Below are 20,627 nucleotides of genomic sequence, written 5' to 3'. Positions count from 1 at the left end.
AAACAAACAAGCAACCCTCAAGCAAGAAAAGGCTTGCTTGCTTTCGGATTCTGTAAGGTCTGAAAGAAGAAGAAACAAAGACATAATGTGGAATGCACAGATGCTATATGTAAATGTATTTTTTAAAGCTGATAGGAACTATTTCTGAGATTAAATATTATAAATATGAAATAGCTCTCAAACTGGAGTCTGGTTAATCAAGACCTGAGAGAAAGTGCCTTCAAAGTTCTGTTTAATTTAAACCTGATCAGTTTTATGTAGGATCAGTGTCATGGCTCACTTTCTTTCCTCCTTTGTTTTTGGTATTTATTATCAAGACACAGAAAATATCAAGCTGGAATTTTAAACCATTCGCATTGTGCACAGTAGCAGCTATTACTGTAGATCTTGGAGGAATTGCTCTCAGCTGGATGAAGTATTTTATGTGAATAAAAAAGGGAAAGCAGAAGCTTAATGTGTACTATTTAGTTACCTGTAGATACCTAAAAGACTCCACATGACAGTAACCAAAATATGGAAAAGGGAATTCATGAAATGTTCACATTTTACAGTAATTTGCCCTGCAGAAAAGAGGAAAACTCTGACCTACTTGAAGAAAGAAGGTTATTATATTCATTCTGCTAATCCAGAAAATACAATTTGACATGTAAGTAAACCATAAAGTTATAAGAAGGAACAAGTTAAGTCATGCCAGTTGTTAGGAGTAATTCCACAGCCCTGTCTCTGGCAGAAATGCTCACTGAAGTTGTTGGGAATTAGGCATGTGAGGAGACTGAGGAATTGCATCCCACTTATTGTGGTTATTTAGAGGCAGAGTAAATAACAGGGAACTGTGGGTCGGTTTGGCTGCACAAGCTCAGCGTGTGCCAGGGATTCACATGCTGCTCGTGGGAGCAGCTCAAGCACTGGTGCCAAGGCAGGATTGCAGGACCCTCACTCGAGTTTAACACTGTCTTAGGAGTGCTGCAGGAAACATCCCACGTTCCTCAAGAGCCGATGTTTTGCACTGTGTGGCAGCAGTGTTCAATTCCTCAATGGCATGGGACAGTTCCTCACCTCCGAGCACAGGCTGGATGTGGAGTTCACCCAAGCCGGGAGGCTCAAGGTGCAAGTTCATCATTACCTAAAACCAGCACAATTCTGCAGAGCTGGCACAAGGACAGTCCCACCTCTTTTCCCACCCATAGCAAAGCCACAAGGACAAGCTTCACCCTTTCTCCTCCTGTTGAAACTCTGCTGCCACACAGCAAAAATGAAAAATAGGGACTTTTCTGAGCCAAAGGCAGGTTTGGAGGCAAACCTCACAGTTAACATTGCTGGGGAACTCAGCCTTCAGTCCCAGTCTGACAATGAAGGATATCAAGCTCCTGGAAAGTGAGCAAAGGAAGCTATGAATATGGTGGAGGGCCTGGAGGGAAAACTGTACAAGTGGCAGCTGAGATCACTTGGTTTATTCAGTCTGGAGATAGGAGGGGAGTCCTCATAGCACTCTACAGCTTCCTCATGATGGGCAGAGGAGGGATAGTGATCCCTGCTCTCAGGGACGGGAACAAGGGAACGGCTGGGCTGTGTCAGGGGAGGTTTGCACTGGGTATCAGGAGAAGGTTCTTCCCCAGAGGGTGGCCGGGCCCTGAACAGGCTCCCTGGGACAGTGGGCAGAGCCCCAGCCTGACAGAGCTCCAGGAGCATTTGGACAATGCTCTTAGGCACAGGCTGGGATTATTGGATTGTTCATTGTGCCTTATATAGAAAAATGGCTTTTCATGGCCCATGATTGTGTTATTCTGGTTGTTTACTGACAGCAGAACTCTACATTAAGACATATCTTGCAGGACAAGAAACCTTAGCCCTTCCTGCAGCACAGCTAGAATATGTCACAGTGCAGTGTCTCAGAGTGGGCAGCAACAAATTGTAATGCATGCAAAGCAGATCTGCCTCTCAAGTCCACTTAAGGATTTCTCTTTTAGTTCATATCTTTCAAGATAGTTTGGCAAAGCATAGCACAGCCCCCTCAAAATAATGCTGTTTTATTGGATGGGTGTTAGTTAACCCAGCGTAAAGCACCACAAACAACCCTTAGAGCTGATATTCCTTTTGCAATATCAACCTTGAGCTACAGTTCATACTTATCCTCCCTGATTTGTATGTTGGCTTATTTTACAAAGATTACCATGATATTCTGTTAAATGACAGCATGGATTACTGAATTACAGAATCAAAGGAATTTAAATTGTTGTCTTCTCTCAGGCAGTGTTCCCCATGTTTGAACTTACACTGTCATTTTCCTCTGCAACTCAACAATACCTACATCCAGAGCCTTCCACAAATGAGGGGAGACGTTTTATTTCTGTGTATAATTCACCTAAAGGTGAATTATAAGCTCTTTCATTTCTTGGACTCGTAGTTTAATGAGCCTTTCTACGCACATTTCTGGTGAGCATCGCATTCCTTGGATATCGTACTAGCAAAAAGACAAATTGGAGAGAGCTTGGGAAAAACAACCTTTTTCTGGCTTACCCAAGACAGATTAAAAGACCTTTATAAATGGCATTTTATAGCATAAAACTTACAAATGTTAAAATAAAGTCCAAGGAAAATTGGAGTGAGATTTGGTTTAAATTTCAGGTTTTCAAGTGCCTTGGATGTGACCTTGCTTCTTCCTTGAGCAAATGTATTTTGATTTGGATCCTGAGGACCTTTTGCTTCCTAACTCACAATCTTCATTCTTGGATTTTATCAGAACAATGACTTCTGGAAAACTCCTTTACATGCTCTCCTGACTTTGAAAATCTGACCCAGATGGCTGTTCTGAAAGCACACAGAAAACAAACATAAATATTTCTAACTGGATAATAAGAATAAATACCTTGTCAATTTGGTTAATCTCAGGACTGAGCACTGAACATCTGGATATGCTTTATCTCAGGAGCTGGGAAACTTCTCAAAATTCCAGCATGACACATCCCCACCGGCCCTGCTGTTGCAGAGTTTGACGTTGCTGCCACCAGGATTGTCAACCTTGCTAAATGGTGAGCACTCAGCTCTGACCTCAGGGCTGCTGTGGTCAGACACTGGACAAGTTACATAATGCACCAGGTCAGGCTTTAACTGGGCATCACTGAGGTGAAAGATCAGCAGGGTCACCTGTTGCATCACCTGTCACTTGTCATTACCCCGGGACCACCTGAACTTCCCCAGCCAGGACTTTAAATGATCCTTAGATTTTTCTAGAATATTAGATAATTGAGAAAATTAAATGTTTTCTTGATACATCTTAGGACAAAGGAATTTGCTTTCAATCCATTGTTTCAAAACAATTTCTTTCATCATAACTGTTTTCAAAAATCACACACCTTGAGATATGGAAATATAGAAAGCATAGAAAAGGAAGGAATCTTCAGAAAGACCTTGACAGAAAATGTCTACTCTTCAACTATGACGCGCCTGTTCCTTAGAAGGGACAAATAAACTGGTAAAGAATTTAATTTGTTCTTAGCTCTCTGCAGCTTGTCTATCAGAGTTCCAGGCCCATGACAGGAGCATTGGAACTAGGTGGTCTTTAAGGTCCTTTCCCACCCAAACTGTTCTAGGATTCATCAGTTGCTCTTCTGGAGCAATTCCAGTGAAGTGCAGCAAATCTTGAATGTTGCATCACTCTGGGGAATGGTTCCCCCCCACACACACCCCGAGACCCCTGTAGCTGTAACCGTGTTAGTTTAACCCTTCCTTCCTTTCTGTACCCAATTGTCTGGGAGCCAATTATCTTTTCCTGCACAGGAGTCTAGAAAATGCCCTGCTCCTCCATTGTTCGCTCTCTTTCCCCGCCTTTCCCTCTTCCTCCTATGGAATAAACGTCTTGGACCACATCAGGGGTTAGAGCCTCTTTTGGAATCTTTTGCCTTAACCCTGTAATATTTTCCCCCAAAGCTCTCTCCAATCTGGGCTAGCCTTGTACCTCCAGAGGGCTGCAGGGTTTGAATTCACCGATGCTTGTGCTTTGCAGGGTAATTCCATGGAAGGGACTGGCTGATAAGGGAAGCTGTCATTCCAGTTGCTACCCACAAACATCACGGGAGGTATCACATGTTGGGACATCATCAGAGAACTGACCTCACCTGAAAGGACAAGGTTTCAATTCACCCAACTCTCATTTTGTTGTGTCAGGTTCTTAAAGACCCACAGATAGAAAACCTGACATCTTTGAAGGTTCCCATTTTGTAAAGTTGATGTAATTTCATCCATTCTCTCTTTTTTTAAATGAATGTTTACGGCATCTTTCTTTAAACAATAGCAGTTGTTTATGATCAAAGCTACTATAATAAATCAGCATGTGTAGAAAGGAGAAAAATCTTTTATTTGTATTGATCTTGTACATAGATCTGGTATTACTCAAAGTGGTTTCAATCTGTCAGAGGCTGCTCAGTGGAAAAGCACAGACCTTGAATACTGCTAAAATCCCTCTGCAGTGTTGCAGTGTGACTAAGCCCCATGGAATGCCACATTTTTAATTACATTTTTTCCTGTGGCATTACAAAGAACACAGAAAAAGCAATGATCAGCTTGAGAAAGAAGCCAGCTTGGGAACTCTTCAGTGTTTGAAGGGGAAAATCTAAGAGAAATGGAGTTTAATATTTGTGCTACCATAGAAAGCAGTGGTAGTGTTGCTACAGGCTGCATGAATCACAGCCACCACAGAACAGCTCCTGTGAACATGGTAAAGATGCCAGCTAAGAGGATAAAGCAAACCTATAACAAGCAGCTCATAAATTAGTTGTACACATCATTACCTTCCCAGAAACTTTTTTCTGAGTGCAGTACCAGAAATGGGGCCCACAACATGAGTTTGCTGTGACAACAAAGTGCTGTAAAGATCAAGGTGACTTCAGCTGATACAGGATCATACTGGCAAACAAAAACGGTGTTCAGGCCTAGTGATGCAAGAACATAATTGTCAATTTTTCTTCAGGAGGATGTCACCCATCAAATATTTTGCTAGACATCTTGTCTGCCTGTGAGTTGTAAAGCTGCTGAAAAATCAGACTTTGCTCCCATTCCTGAGAGGTATTTGGGAGCACAGCAACACTTCTCATTCGTTCCTGAGTCACCAGAGAACGCTGCCATGTACCTCTCAACCTCTGCTGCCACCAGGAGGTGAGACTCGTGTGCCCCACAGTGACCACAAAAATCAGTGATCACATCTCTTCTGAAGGAACTCCTGTTCTGCCTGAAGCAGGGAGAGTAGGAGACCTCTGAGCTCTCTCTGCTCCTTGTCTTGGCTCATCTCTGGCTGTCTCATGATCTCAGTGAGGAAAAATCCACAGGTGGAAAACAGGAGTCTGTTCTCACCTCAAGAACCTGTTCTCACCTCAAGAACCTGTGTGTAGGTAGCACAAACCTTATTACATATGTTCTAATAATAATGAGAGAGAGAACAAGAGAGAGATTGCTAGGAAGGAAATAGACTTTAGTTTAATTTTCCAGTCATGTATTACACAAGAAATCCCATTGATTTCCTTCAAGAAAAAAGCTTGGTCAATGACATGCCAATAAATACATTTTATCTTTTGTTCCTCCATTTATTTAATTTTTCATTGTTTTCTTCCAACTTTGCAAACTCAACTGCATGAATTGTTGTGGATATTTTTATTCTGAAGTAGGGTTCTGAAATTCTGGTTAAATTAACATTTCTAACATTTCCCTAACTGTGATGTCACTGTGTGCCTCCCTGTACTTGTTTCATTATCAGGTTAAATCAAGTCTCTTTCCAAAGTGATTTTGTGGTTCTTGGACTCAGAATTGGCAGTAGTTTGGGCAGTTTGACCCCCAGCTGCTGCTGCCTGCTCACTGCAGGCACTGTCAGGTGCTGAATCACAGAATTGTTTGGGTTGGAAGGGGTCTTAAAGATAACCAAGTTGCAACTCCCTGCCATGGGCAGAGATGCCACCCACTAGACCAGGCTGTCTAGGAATGAGGGAGGCTCCAACTTTCCTGTTCTCTCTGGAGCATTTAAATTCAAAGCTCTTTTAATTTAATATAGATGCATTTTTTGCTTTTTACACTTAGAACTTACTCATGATTCCTTTTAACATCTATATTCAGCTGTGAGTAAAGTCAGTTTCTGTCTGTGCCTGAAAATATTGCACAAATCTTTATTCAGAATTGTTAGAGATAATGGATACTCAGTGGGGCATTTCTAGAAGTGTTACCAGTGCAAATGGCCTCATCTGGGCAACGCAAAGTTTGACTGCAATTGCTGTTCCCAGGGCTGCTTGGAACCTCAGCTGGAATAAGTGCCCAGCCACCACATCCCTAACGAGAATCATCAACCCAAGCAGCCCCCACTCAACAAGGCAGGGAGGGAAGGCTCTGTCCAAAGTGCTTGGAAGCATTTAGCCAGGAAAACTTCAGTGGCCTGGGATCAGAGCCACAAAATCTGCATTCCCATTGATGTGCATCCCCCTTCCAGTGCCATGCAGAGGTGCAAGTCATGCAAAGTGGGGACCATGACTGCTATATTATCTGGAAATAACTGTAAAACATCTTTTGGGAAGCTGGGCTAGAAGTGACTAAACAGAGTGATAGCAAAAAACAAAGGCTAGAGCATCTTGCATAGGAATCAATATTTCCTCTAAAGGTAATACAGTTTTGGCAAGGGTAAAATTGCTGGCAAAGCAGAGCCTTGAAAGGTTTATGAACAGCAAAAACCACATCTTGAAGGAAGAGACAATTTATATTATTTATTTTGACTTGTAACATTCTCAGTTTTCTTTTTTTTTTTTTTTTTTTTGCTGTGATTTACACTTCTCAAGGAAAAGAAGTAACCATATGACCATACCAGGGCACAAGTCTGTCTTTTACCAGAGATCTGGGTTCACTGTGGGTAACCAACCCTATCATGCTCTGGGAACCTCTTAGACTGACAGCAAGGTGACATCAAGACCTGTTTTTTGTATGGACAGTGATGACAATCACAAATAGGAGGCCAGGAATAGTCAAGAGGATTTAGGTCTAGTTAGTCCTAACTTGAGGCAGAGAAGATGGACTAGGCCAGCCTGCAGGAATGCCTTTCCCACCCTGCAGGGCTTGAGCTCTTAACTGCCCATGAGTGGCCAGAAGTGGACACACAGTTTGTCAGCAGTGGTGGGACCTGATGTCTCAGGCACTTGGGACTACTGATTGCCTGGCCAGAAAGGAAGGCAGCTCTGGATGCACCCCAAGCAGCTGAAATGCCCCCATCTTTTGTAACTCTAACTTAAATTAGGGTTAAAAAGTTACTTTAATTAACCTCCAAGTAAACACATTCATACAGCAGCCATGACTTCCAAATCCGTGAACTTTGTGTTCTGTTAATAGCTCTGCAAATCACTGAGGAGACACTGCGTACCTCCTCTCGCTGTGGAAAGACAACCTCAGGTCATTTCAGCTGGCCCAAGCTTAGGCTTGGGGCTCTCACACCCTTGATGCCTGCCAAGCTGGAAGTCAGGAGGGTGATTTTTGCAAGAGAGGGTTGTCCCATCACCCATCTCCTCGCAGCCAGCCCAGAAGAGATGAGGTATCACCCTCAGTCACTGAGATGCAACACAGGGACCATCAAGACCCACACCAGGTGGGCAAATAGTCCACAAAGCAGACAGTGCCTCATCCCAGTAACATTAAAAACAATTAAACAGGGAATAATTTAAAAACCCTTTTTATTTAGACCAACACAAGAGCTAGATAGGATTTATGAGCTAAGTTTTTTGGTTGGAAAGCCAGTGTGTACTTTAAAGCATTGTCAGAGACCAGGAGGATACAGTCTGGAATACTGTGTTGCAATAATTTGTAAAACTGCATGAGACAGATTTTTTTAAACCAATTACTTCCCCTCCGTTCGGGGACAGATGAGCCCCCAGCTAAAATTCCTTTTCATTCCAATGCTTGTAACGATGAAGATGAAATGTGATTTTCCTTCTAACAAATGCTCCAAAAAGCAAAACCAGAAAAAGCATGTGTTTCTCTGTTATGGAAAATAGGTCTCAGCATGCTGGAAATACTGTGTTTTACCTACTTTCTACCACAAATGCCCCATTTTTAAAGAAATGAATAATGTAATCATTTTCTCTGATTTATGTTTTCTTTTCTGCCTCATTTGGCACTAATGCTGTGTTATTACAAGAACAACTGGTCTCTGCAAAAAGAATGATCTTTAGACTTCTTATCCAAAACCTGTGAAGTCATTGGGACTAAACTGCAGAGAAAGGCAGAGAGGCCGTGGGCACGAGCAGCAGTTGAACACTTTTCCACTGACCAGGCAGATTTCCTTCTTGTCTCCCGATGACACGGAGCTGCATTTTCCTGCACCTTCCCAAACAAAGCTCTCCTCTAGGTAGGGTGTCAAGAACGTGACTGGCAGTTTTCAGAAACGATAACGAAACGTGGGTCAAACAGAGCTCAGTAGAGTCCAACGAGCGCAGTCAGAGCCTGGGGACGTCTTCACTGCCGAGCATCCCTGGGATTCGACACGGCCGCCTGCACCCTCATCAGCATCAGGATCGCAGCAGTGCTAACGAGTGCCACAGCTCCCGAGCCCCCGAGGCTTCAGACGTGTGCTGGCAAGCCGAACAGCAACGAGGAGCATCTTAACAATGAACTTGGAGAAGAATCTGCAGGGAATTAGTGTCAGGCATGTGTAAAGAGGGTTACTTTTCCCATCTCCAACACCTATAATTACATCTCAAAGGTGCTAATAAAATCCAGTGGTTATAGAGGGTTTTTTTTCTCTGTGTGTCAAAGTCAAGCATGCTGCCGTGACGCCTAGGAAAAATCAACTTTCTTACACTTCAAATCGCCACGCAAGCAGCAGAAGTGATGACAGTGTTCCCCGCTGGGTCAGAAGGGCTGAGGTGCGCTCCTGGCTCCCGGGGGCTGCCCCGGCGCTGCCGCCTCAGAGGTGCGGGGCGTAGAAGGGGCCGAGGTACGCGGGGCCCAGGAAGGGTGTGAAGGGGCCGGCGCCCAGCGGGAAGGGGGCGGCCGGCGGCACCAGCACGTTGGCGGCGGCGTAGGAAGGGAAAGTCTGGAAGGGCAGAGCTGCGGGGCCCGGCGGGCTGGGGCTGCCGCCGCTCGCCGCCGCCGCCGCCGCGGGGGATGCTGCGGGGGCCGCCCCGTCGGCGCCCGGGTGCTGCTTCTTCCACTTGGTGCGGCGGTTCTGGAACCAGATCTTCACCTGCGTCTCGGTGAGGCTGAGGGACAGCGCCAGGCTAAGGCGCTCGCAGACCGACAGGTACCGCGTGGCTCGGAACTTGTTCTCCAGGGCCACCAGCTGCTCGTAGGTGAAGGCGGTGCGCGCCCGCCGCGGCTTCCCGCAGCCCGGCTCCGGCCGCCGCCGCCGGGCGCTCCGCGGCGAGCCCGGCTCCTCCGGCCCGGGCGGGCTCGCGGTCCCGGTCCCGTCCCCGCTCGGGTCCTCCTCGTCTCGCTCCTGCCCCGCGTCCTCGGCGCCGCTCTCCGCCGGGGCGTGCGCATCTAGGTGAGATCACGGGGCTCGTCAGGGGATAGCGCATCCCTCCTCCCGTTCCCCCTCCGAACCCCGCGCTTCTGCTCCCACATCCCTCCCTCCCCTCAACATAAGGGCAATCATTAAAAATAAAATAAAGGGGAGAGAAATTCCGCCCCGTCGTGCGAGACCCGCCCCCCCCCCCCCCCCCGCGTCCCCTGCCGTGCCACCGCATCCGCGGTGGGGAGGGGGGAGCCGTCGATATGGATTTCTTACCAATTAAAAAAGTAGTTATTAAAGTCCCCTTCTGAAGCGAAATAAATCCCCTCCCCCCTCCCTATCCCTGCGCTAATGGAGTTTCAGATTTGCGAGGGCCAGATCGATAGATGTCATCTATTAAAGGTAAGTTTTAATCGAACAATATTAGGATCAGGCCGGGGGAAGGAGGTTTGAAGTGGGCACCTGCAAGCTGCGGGGAGGAGATAGGCGGGAGTCGGTAATAGGATATCGATCACCGGGAGCTAAGGCATCCTCCGGTGGGGACGGGCTGAGCAATTACTCAGCCGGCCGTCCCGCGGGCCGGGGCATCCGACCGCTGCCGCCCCGGGGAAAGGAGCGCCCGGGGGCTGGGGGAAAGAAACCCGTGCGGTGCCTCGGAAAGAGCCGCGGCCCGTCCGGCGCCGGGGTGGGGCGGCGGCGCGCCCTGATGCGCGCCCTCCCGCTCCGGCGGCAGAGGATGATCCGCACGCCGGGAGCCCGGCAGGGCACGCGGATATCGAGAACTTTTCCCTTTGCAGCATCAAGACTTAAAATCCAGTTCCAGCCTCCCCCTTCCCTCGCTCCTGCGGGACCCCGCGCGGGGAGCGCGTCCCGCCGGGCGCGGGGCCGAGGGTCCCCGTGTGCCTCCAACTGCGCGCCCCGCCAGCGCCGGCCGGAGAAACGCGAGCGCGTTCCTACCATGTGCCTCTAGTTTATTCCTCCCGCTGCCGGGAGCAGCAGCGTCCTTTCCTACTTCAACTCTTCCCAAACTTTTCTCCCGCTCGCCCGAGCGGGGGGCGCTGCCCCAGCTCCCCGAGGCCGGTTCGCGTCTTCTGCTGAATTTCTGGGGATCCAGGATGTCTAAGATGGAGAAGGAGATTTTATGATGGATGGGGGCCGCCTTGGCCCCGCGGTCCGGGCATTCCGGCATCCCACCCCACCCTCCGCGCTTCCCGGAGACCTGCTGGCTCCCAGCGCGGAGCCGGCGGAGCGCAGCGCCGGGCGCGGAGCCGGGCCGCTCCGGAGCCGCACGCTGGGCGCTGGCGGCGCGGAGTGAGCGGCGGGGAGGAGGGTCGGCCGGGAGGCGGAGGGGCCGGCGGCGGGGTGGGGGCAGAGGAGGGGGCAGCGCAGCCATTGGCACGCCGCCCCCGCGCCCCCTCCCCGCCGCGCTGGCTCCGCGGGGGCGCAGCGGGCGCCTCCCTCCATCCCAGCCTCTCGGCGACGGGGCTTTCCCGTTACCCGCCCCGGGCTGGGCGGGGGGATGTGCAGAGGGGGCGGCCAGGAGCCCCTGGCACCGGAGCCGGGACCTCCGCCGGAGCAGGGATGCGGCTGCACCCGGCAGCCCGAGGGCAGCCGGCGTCCCCCGGGGCCCGGAGAGCCACCGGCTGCACCTGTCCCCTCGCCCTCCTCTGAGCCACCTGCAGCTCTCCCGATCCGTGCGGGTCCAGCGGGCGTGAGCTCCGTGTTCAGAGGGACCCAGAGAGGAGGGATGGCTCCTGCATCCCTCTCCTGCGCTGGGCAGGATCCAAGCTCCAAGCGCTCCCTGTGCCAGCAGCCACTGTTTGAGAAGTGAAGCTACTGCCTGCTCATCAGGGAGAAAGGAGCAGCTTTTCGTTTGGGAGCAGCTTGGGATCAGTGTAGTTAGACTCTGGGCCACTCCTGCACCACTCTCCCGTGGTGTTCATACTGTTTCCAGTTAGTAGGCAGGGAAACTGAGGCCTGCCTGTGCTGGAGGAGCTCCTACCCACTGAGCAACCCCCTAACGAGCCCTCCTTGGCTTGGGGGAAAACACTTTGTTGCCTGTTCACATTATAACTGGGTCAGGGTAGGTGAGAGCAGGCCAAGCCTCCCCACTCTGCACCAGCCCTGTGACCACTTCTAGCCAGTCCTGCTTATTGAAAACACATTTACTGTGTATTTCTGCACACCTGTGTCTGTTCGTGGGGATGCTTTTCCCCCTCCTTGGCATTTCAGCGTTTGTTGGTGCCACAAATCATCAGATAGATTGGGGAAAGGCACCCTTCAGCCAGGGAAGGCAGCCCTCGATAGGAATCTGCTGCTCCACCTGCTTCTATTCCAATGGAGAGATGCAGAGCACACCCCTCCTCCTCCTCCTCCTCTTCATAGCTGCCTCAGCCTCAGCAGAATTTGGCTCACAAATAATTCTTGGCATAGGTTTTAAGATAAGGAGAGAGGAAGAAGATGAGATTATGATGTCCAAGGGTGATGTGATTAAAAGTAACTGTTAATTATCCAAGAGCCCATTTGGCACCGGCCTCTGGGGTAGAATACCACAAGAATGTAGAATAGAAGGGAACTCAGACCTGAGGAGTTCACACCCACAAGCTACAGGTGGCTAAAGCTTAGTTTTGGGGATGTGGGAGGTGGTGAACCAGGAAAAAAAATCTGATGTATGTGAGACTACAAATACTTCTGTTTGAGTTGTTTGGTCTGCAGGAGCTGAGAATGCAAATTGTAGCAATGAAATTAATCTGTGAGCTACAAGACATTTTCAAATCGCATCAGTTTCACATGTATATACACAACAACCTACAAACATACATGCATGTGGAAGGGCACATACTCATGGATTAGTTCCAGCACTCTGAAGTTGGTCTGTTTCCTAGCTCAGGCATTAAAATTCAGCCCAAGTGCTGTCTTTAAATTGCTTTGATGCTAGGTGGGTTTCAACCCTGACCTGTCCTGACGGCAAGTGATGGCTGTAACAAGCTGTGGATCAATATTCATAGCGGGTGTCCTGGACTGATAACACTATCCAAGACAATGTTCACTATCGCTGCAGACAGCTGAGATATTGTGCCATTAGTAATGTTGTTTTAAATAACCCGATCCATTTCTGAGTCTATTTAATGAATTTCACAGTTTAGATATTATCTTTAGGGAGAAGCCAGAGACTATTCCAGAAGCGGTGATGCAAATCAATGCTGCCAAGGCTCCTCTGCTTTCCTTAAAATAAAATGGACTATAATTCCACCACAGCTCCTTATACATTCTGGGAGTCGTGCCATGCTATTGATGGCATTAGCGACGAGAAGATATTTGGGAGAAAACAATACTATCCGTAAAGCTGGAACACAGCTGATAACATCTTATCTGCGATTGTAAAATTCTTTGCATGATGAGTCAGTGGGGTTTTTTTTCCCTTGGTTGTCGTATGAATCACAGAATGGTTTGGGTTGGAAGGGGCGTTTAAAATCACCTCATTTCACTGCGCTGCCACGGGTGGGGATGCCACCCACTAGGGCAGGTTGCTCGGCATTCAGCTCGGCCTTGGCCGCTTCCAGGGCTGTCCGGCAGCAGCTCCAGGGCTGTCCGGCAGCAGCTCCAGGGCTGTCCGGCAGCAGCTCCAGGGCTGTCCGGCAGCAGCTCCAGGGCTGTCCGGCAGCAGCTCCAGGGCTGTCCGGCAGCAGCCCCAGGGCTGCCCGGCCGTGCCGCGGGCGGTGCCGCGGGGCGGGCTCGGGGCGGAGCGGGGCCGGGACTGCATTTCCCGGCAGCGCCGGGCGCCGAGCGGAGCGGCCATGGCCGAGCGGGGCCGGGGCTGGGCCCGGGCCGTGCGGGGGCTGCTGCTCGATGTCAGCGGGGTCCTCTACGACAGCGGCGCCGACGGCGGCGTCCCCATCGCCGGCTCGGCCGAGGCCGTGCGCAGGTGCGTGGGTGGGGAGAGGCGGCACAGCGCGGGGCCGCTCGCCGCCTGCAGCTGGTGTGAGCCGGCCCCCGCTGCGCTGTGCCCGTCCCCGCACGGGGAGCGGGAGCTTTTGGGGGCAGCTTGGTGCTTTTGGGGGTTATTTTAGGGAAGGGAGCCCGCAGAGCCTGGGTGGATGGAGGGAAAGGTCTGGGGCGGTGCGGCAGGCGCGTCCCGCGTGGGTCTGTGGTTGTTGGTGTCACTGCACGCGTGGCAGGAGCTGGCAGTGTGTATGAAATCTGGCACTATCCCCTGGTAATCATTGTTCAGCTATTACCCACGCTGGTGTTTCTGTAAATTTATTAACTCTGCTGTCAAATTAGCTGGAACTTCTTGCAGGGCACTTGCAGCCTTGCAATGGAGAGTTTCTGTGCTGGGGTTAATGATTGCCCAGCTTGGAAGTGACTCAAAAGCAAAGTGAGGTCTTGGGGAGTTACTCCCAGTGCCCACAGGTAGGGAATTCCTTCACTTTTAGCTGTCCAGGTAACACGAGCTAAGTAACTTTAATAAGTTAAGTTGACTTGCCAGTGTGTCTGTATTGGCCCTGCTTGACCAGAGGAGCAGGATGGGGCCAGGGGAAAGCAGTGGCCACAGGGACAACTTTGTTTAAAACCATTTATTGGTTGTGTGGTTGTGAATTTCCGGATGAGCCTTTTGGTTCTCTGTGATGTTTCATTGACCCACTGTGGAAAATCCAGATCTGTGTCACCTGGCAAGTGCTGGATGGGGCTTGGAGCAACCTGGGATAGTGGAATGTGTCCTTGTCCATTTCAGGAGATTGGAGCTTTAGTGTTCTTTCCAACCCAAACCATTGTGTGATTCTGTGCTGCTGCATGTACCCCACATGCAATGTTCTAAATGTCTAAATTCTGAACCCCTGTGAAACACTGACAGCTCTGCTTGGTGAACACCTCTGCAGCTTCTGTCCTCTGGGGCCACTCAGCACAGACACACTTGGGACGAGTGCATTATTGAGCAGGAAAATATGCAGGAGGAAATATTGAATTCAATATAATTAATCATATGAGGTTAGTTAAATATGTGCCTACATGTTGATGGAACCACCATGGAAAGGCAGAACTGGAGAAGATCCAAATGAAGTGATAATAACAGAATTCTTTGCTGCTTGCTTTTTTTTCCCCCTATAATTATGTCTTCATTCATATTTCTTGAAACACACGTAGGATGCACAGAAGATGTTGTCAAATGGATCAGAGTTCCCAGTGCTGTCAGAGAGGAATATTTGAAGTAAGTTTAAGCCTTATTGAGGCTCTTGGCCGGTTTTTGGTGCTCACCTGGCCAGGAGAAGCTGCAGGTGCCAGGACTGCCAAGGGGAGAGCAGCATTCCCAGGGAGTTCAGTGAAACAAGGCAAAAGGAGAAGTTGCTTCTATTGAAATCCTGTGGCCTGTGATTCTTTCAGGGGATTGTGCATGTGCACAGCACAGCCTGGGATAGTCCAGATCATAGCCAAGGCCTCCAGGCATGGTCAAACCAAGCATAAGTAACAACAACAACTGCATAAGTACTGTCAGAGATCAGGTCCTTCCTTTAGAAACCAGGACATATTCAATAATGCCTGTGTCGTGCTTCACCAGGTGCTTTTGACGTTGTTTTTTTGCTCCTAAATTTTAAACTTCATCTTTTGTCAGGTTGCAGGCTGTTGTTGAATAACCTTTGTCACTGCATTTGCGGAAACCTCCTGCATGGAGACAACTTAAACTGCAATCTAACTTATAGTAACGTCAGAAATATGCTGATGAAACAGCAGTAAAACTCTGGCCTTGGGCTAAATGTAGGAAAATTTTCTCTGGAAGTCCTGGGAATGTGTAAACCCTTTTTGCCTGTTAGTCACAGGAAGCTCTTGGCAGCTAATCTGACCTGTCTGCCTGTCCTGAAGGGCTGCAGGGGTCTTTGAGGAGGGTTTGGAGATGCAATCCAGCAAAAGGCTCTGGAATGCTATGCAGAGAAAGCTGATCTTGTTTGGGCAGGATTTGGTGAGCAGTGGAGAAACTGTGGATGTAGCTGTGGGAACTGGAAACAGCAGAATGGAAAAGTGCCAGGAAGGGGGAAAAAAAACCCACCAAACCACTTTGTTCAGGTCATTCAATATAAGTGGTGAAGAATAATCATTTTCCTTGGGTAAAGTCAAGCAGCCTTATTTATCTGCCTATTAGGTTAGTAATTGTTCTGGCTCACACCATTTAAACTCTTTATTGACTCATTATCCTATTGCCAGTTGCTCATTAATATTTGTGTCTGCGTCACAGTACAGCTGGGTGGTTTCAAGCAGATGGATCAAAGCTAAAAGGAGCTCTTTTTAATTAATTCTTTTTTTTTTTTTAATCAATTAAAGAGCCATAATTGCAGATAGCAAGGAGCCTTATAACTAATTCCAGTTGCTGTGGTCCTCTGCTAAAGGAGCTGTCTAACATCTTTTAGTGCATGTATATGTCCAACAGAAACCTTAAATCCCATTTTGATAACTCAGAGTACAGATAAGGACTCTTAGAACAGGACAGCTGACCTGTTCATTTCAGACTGTCTTGCTACATCACCTCCCCATTACGGCAATTAACTTAGTGTAACAACATATAGTACACTCCAATAAAAATGATAAATAAACATTCTAATATGTCATTGGTTCCATGTGACTGAAGCTGTTCTGACCTAAAACTACATTTGCTGCATTATTTCTCTTGTTTTCAGCTGAATTCTGCTGTGCAGTTATTTGAGTTAGTGTTTGTGAGAGCAGCAGCTTAATTTCTGCCAGCAGAATTTGGCCTGGTTTCTATTTGTGATGGCTGCTTCCCTCTTGTTTGTTTGTTTTTAGCCAACAGTACAGTCAGATGGAGCAGAAACATGGCCAGAGAAGCTGATGGACACAGGAACACCCTGAGCAAGGTGGCATTCACTGCTGTAGAGACCCTCCTGAGCAAGGCATCAATAATTGGTATAACCTGTGTTGAAACACTGAATGTAACAGCTGGGAATGCTTTTTTTATTGCTGATGTACCTGCAGCCCTGATAAATCTTACCTGTGAAATACTGAAGGATTCAGTGTACACTGAGAGGGGGTTGGTGGGTAGGAGGCTGAGAAGGTGAAGCACAGCAGTGTTTGAGCAGAGCTTGTGCCCTGGGCTCAAGGGATAAAGTGAATCTGCATCCTTGTTACTCATCCAGACTCTGGCAGCCAGGCACCCGTGTTCCAAAGGGTATTGGCACTCCTGGAGCCAGGAATGTCTCTAAATTCTTCAGGGACTGTTGCTATCTTTAGGTGGGGATATTACAGCAGTGGATGGCTAAAAAAGCCACAAGTGGCTTGATAAGATAATTTATCCCTTTAAAACTTTAAAGACATAATGTTTCTTGATTGTTTAACTTACTATGGCATAACTTTGTTGTTTTGGAAAAGTTACATAAACCCCACCCATCTCTTCCCAGCGTGTGCAGGTCACTGGCAGATGCTTTGGAGCAGATCAGAAAGCCTGTGGATGAGATCAGAAGGGCCATCGGTGACTTAAAGGCTTCTCCTGGAGCCAGCCCTAACAGAGCCTCAGTGCCGTGCTGTTATTGTCTTAATCGATTTACACAGCATTGACACGAGGTGAGCTAGCTGCTTTTTATCTTACAAATAGCAGGGAGCTGGTCCCTTACAAGACAGAAGGTGGTTAAACGCCCATAAAAGATGCTCAGCCTGTGCTCTGGCATTTGCATTTACAGCTGTGTGCTGATAGTGTGTCCATTAGCATATCCATATGAAAAGCACACAGTAGTTGGAGGTTTACAACATCCTGTTGTTGGGCTGGGATAGTGCATCTGTTAGCACAGCTTTCTACAGAGCCCTTGAAAAGGGCAGCGGAAATCTGGGGAGCAAGAGGCTGGGGAGCAGCTGGACAGTCCTGTTAAATAAAATACCTGGAGAGTCTAACAAGAAGAAGATTGTGAGGAGAACAAGGGAACTGGGACTGTAAAACAATTCAGGGTGTGGGGGTTCAGAGGAGTTGGGAGCTCACAAAGAGCCTTTTGGAAGTGTGTGTGCCACGAGGAGTAGGAAATCTTTGTTGTCACAGCAGATAATGTGGCTTTAGCACAGGCTGTGCAGATGTTGAGAGTTCCAAGGCTTGCCCTGCCTTCGGGGCATTTGATAGAAAAGGAGTTGTTCCTTCTAGAAAGAGACCTTCAAAGTAAAGTATACATACTTTACACAGTATACAGTGTAAATATCTGTTAATTTGTTTTTGTACTTGACTCTCTTTGCACTTGCTCCCCAAAGAAACCCAGTGACCCAGGTGTCACTGCCCTCCTGAAGCAGCAGACACACAAAAAATGAAACATTCTGTATTCTGTAGCTGTTCCCTGGCAGAGCCAGAAGGGAATCCAGGAATTGATCCTCAGCTGTACTCCAGTCTGTAACATTAGCTGTGGTCTCCGTTTTCTGAGTGCAGTGGGTGTTTCTAACCCATATTTACTTTCCTAATCAGCAGTGTTCATTATTTCTTTGAAAAGATTTGTGTCCCTGAAGTTGTGGGTGCTCACCTGCTGTCTGCACAAGTTGCATGAGTAAGTGCTTGCATTTTTGGAGTTGACACATCCTTAACCTTTAGGGTCTCAGAAATAGAATTCCTTCTTTACAAACAGGTGCTCTTTGTGTGCAAAGTGAGAATTCAACCCTGTCAAAGATAACTTGGTTTTGAATGAGTTTTTAATGGAGCAATTAGCAGCTTCATAGAATCATAGAATAGTTTGGGTTGGAAGCAGCCTTAAAGATCGTGTACCCCCCTTTTTGCACAGAATAAAAGTTATTAGAGTATCATTCATTACGTTGTCCATAAAAATATTTTGCTTAATGCAAATAAATATATCCCAGACCTGTTCATGCTAACTGAACCCCCAAAGATCTGTTTTTTTCTTGGCAGCTCCTAAAGTGGAGATTTTCCAGCTATTTAAGGTCTGACAGAGTTTACTTATTGAACCACTTGCAGTGTGGTTAAAGTCTTTTAGATGTTATACATTAAGCTGATTTGGTAATCTGCACCTTAAATGCATCTTGTTACTGAACTTAATGGACCAGAGAGATTTTTCTTGTATTCCCTTTGTGCTTCCTTTCTGCAGATTCCCTTCAGAAGCATGTGTTATTTTTATTAAATACTGAATTCTAGATTTCGCTGTTGTGGCATATTGCTGCCTACAAATTTGTTGTCTTCCCTGCTGTTCAGAGAGGTGGACTATGATTTATGGTGTTGGATAATTTGTGCAGTAATTTTGGCATCCAGCTGTATTCAATGGCCTTTGTAGAAAATTCAGGATAAGATGGACTTCATGTTTGTTTTAGTGTTAAAACTTCCAGGATTTCCAGTTAAAAGTTCCAGGATTTCTTTCTACCTCTGAAAAATGCTAAATTATCAAAAGACCTAAATGGAGGCATTGGTGGGTGTTAAAGTTTGCTTTGAGCTACAATTTGGTGATTTTTTTTCAGTTTTTACTGTCAAACACTGTTGCAAAGTGGTGTTTCCAGAGTCTTTACTCTTATAACTGTACCCTTCCTTTTGTCACCCTTGCCCACCCTTAAGTAACATTGGCCTCTTCTTGTGGCTCCTTTATGTGTGCCTATTAATCTGCTTTTATTCAAGTGCAAAGGTAATGCCCTCCTATTTTTTAATCCCTTTTGCAATCCCTCCTTTGGATTGCCTCCAAATTATCCCCTTCTATATTTAGAGAGAGGTGAGCCATATGGGGCTGGAGAGGAAATTGTGCTGGGGAGATGGCAGATGTAGAGATGAGTTTCAGGAATGCAAGAGGGACTGGGGCCAAAAAGTGCCGTGTGTAAGGATTTGTCAGGGCTACGTGGAGCAGAAAGTTGGATCCCCAGAGAATCAGGGCTTTAATGAGCCTGGCTGTACTCAGGACCCATGACAGGACATCAGTGAAGGGAAACACCAGGAGGTCAGGGGGCAAAAGTGGCATCAGAGATGTGACAGCAAGATTGAAGCAGTTTTGGATGTGCTGTGATGGCAGAAATCAGAGGAACGGAAAGTTTTGGGCACTGGGAGAGAGAAGGAAAATCCTGGAGTTTTAGCCACAGTCCTCTGACTCCATTGCACCCACCAGGTTAAAAAACACCAGAGAATTCAGTGTTTCCATGGAATTAGGAGAGGCTTGCACCATGTAAGGATGGGCAAAGGCACTTAGGGCTTCCTTCAGGCTTCTGAAATAATGACTTTGCCTGCTGTTATTGCAGAAGCTGAAATAGCCACTGGAATGGCAGGAATAGAGATTTTCAGAGAAAATGCAGCACATTTTTGCCAAAAAGACACCTTTTAAGCAGAGCAAATGTGCTTTCCTCCCACCAGGCATTTCCACAGCTGGACCCCAGAAGGGGTTATTGCTCTGAACCAGTGCCGAGCCAGAAAATCTTTTTGGATCCTTAGGTGTGTGTGGTGCTCCCAGGGAGGTTCTCCTGGTAAAAACCTGCAAGATCAGGAGAGATTTTACCTGCCCTTGCAGAGGCCACTAACATTAGCCCTGCCCAGGTGGGAGGATGGTGTTGCTGCACAAGTCCTGCTTTTACTTTGTGGTTTGGTTGCAGGTGCTGTTGATTCCCTGTGTTTCAGACAAGGTATCAGAGTGCCGAGAGGTTTACACTGGAGCACACTCGTATTTGTCCACTGATGCAAAAGAGTCAAATAGCAAAAGTGCATGCTTCCTTCTTAAATTAAAAACCCCAAAGCACTCTGAAAGACCAAAAGCAGGATAAAAAGCCAGTTCTGGAAATCTCATGTAGCACATTTCCAAACCCCTTTGAAGTTGTTGTTGGACAGTCTCCAAGCCCAGGTTTGTTGCCTGTTCCATGGTTTTGCTTTCTGCCCCACTGCCCATCTGCACAGGGTGTCTGGCTGGGGGCTGGACTTTCCCCCTTTTCCCATCTGAGGAAAAACCTTCACTGCAAAAGTCAGTGGGAAAAGATGGGAAATCTGAAGTTTAGCCTTATACCTCTTCCTTAGCTGCTTCAGCCATGTGCAGGATAATGTGAATTTAAGTTTGATGATTCCCAGTCCGGGTTCCAGGACCATTGCTTTTCCTATGGGTGTCACAACCTTTACATCATCTGAAAGAACAGGTTTTGTGTTTTATGTGCCCAAAGGCTGCCCATAAAGGTTGGCAAGGGCAGTTGGCTAAGTCTGCACAAGGTCAGTGAG

At 47.7% G+C, this 20,627-nt stretch overlaps 2 protein-coding genes across 2 annotated transcripts in view; one reads left to right on the top strand and one right to left on the bottom strand.

The window, feature by feature from the left end:
* Positions 1-8,923: 8,923 nt before the first annotated feature.
* On the bottom strand, positions 8,924-10,429 carry NKX1-2 (NK1 homeobox 2). Its single transcript, XM_053983973.1, has 2 exons — positions 10,063-10,429; positions 8,924-9,498 (listed from the first exon to the last, which is right to left on the bottom strand). Exons 1-2 carry the CDS (start codon positions 10,427-10,429, stop codon positions 8,924-8,926), a joined length of 942 nt encoding a protein of 313 aa, XP_053839948.1.
* A 2,818-nt stretch (positions 10,430-13,247) lies between these two features.
* LHPP (phospholysine phosphohistidine inorganic pyrophosphate phosphatase) overlaps positions 13,248-20,627 on the top strand; it is a 74,278-nt gene continuing 66,898 nt past the window's right edge. The window contains exon 1 of the mRNA XM_053984295.1: positions 13,248-13,394. Within this exon, the coding sequence (XP_053840270.1) occupies positions 13,267-13,394 (128 nt within the window). The 5' untranslated portion in view covers positions 13,248-13,266. The remainder of the gene's footprint in view (positions 13,395-20,627) is intronic.

This window comes from Vidua macroura, chromosome 8 (assembly GCF_024509145.1).
Source record: "Vidua macroura isolate BioBank_ID:100142 chromosome 8, ASM2450914v1, whole genome shotgun sequence".
In the NCBI taxonomy this organism is placed as follows: Eukaryota; Metazoa; Chordata; class Aves; order Passeriformes; family Viduidae; genus Vidua; species Vidua macroura.
Note: the sequence above shows the minus strand (reverse complement) of the source record. Positions and strands in the feature narration are given on the sequence as shown.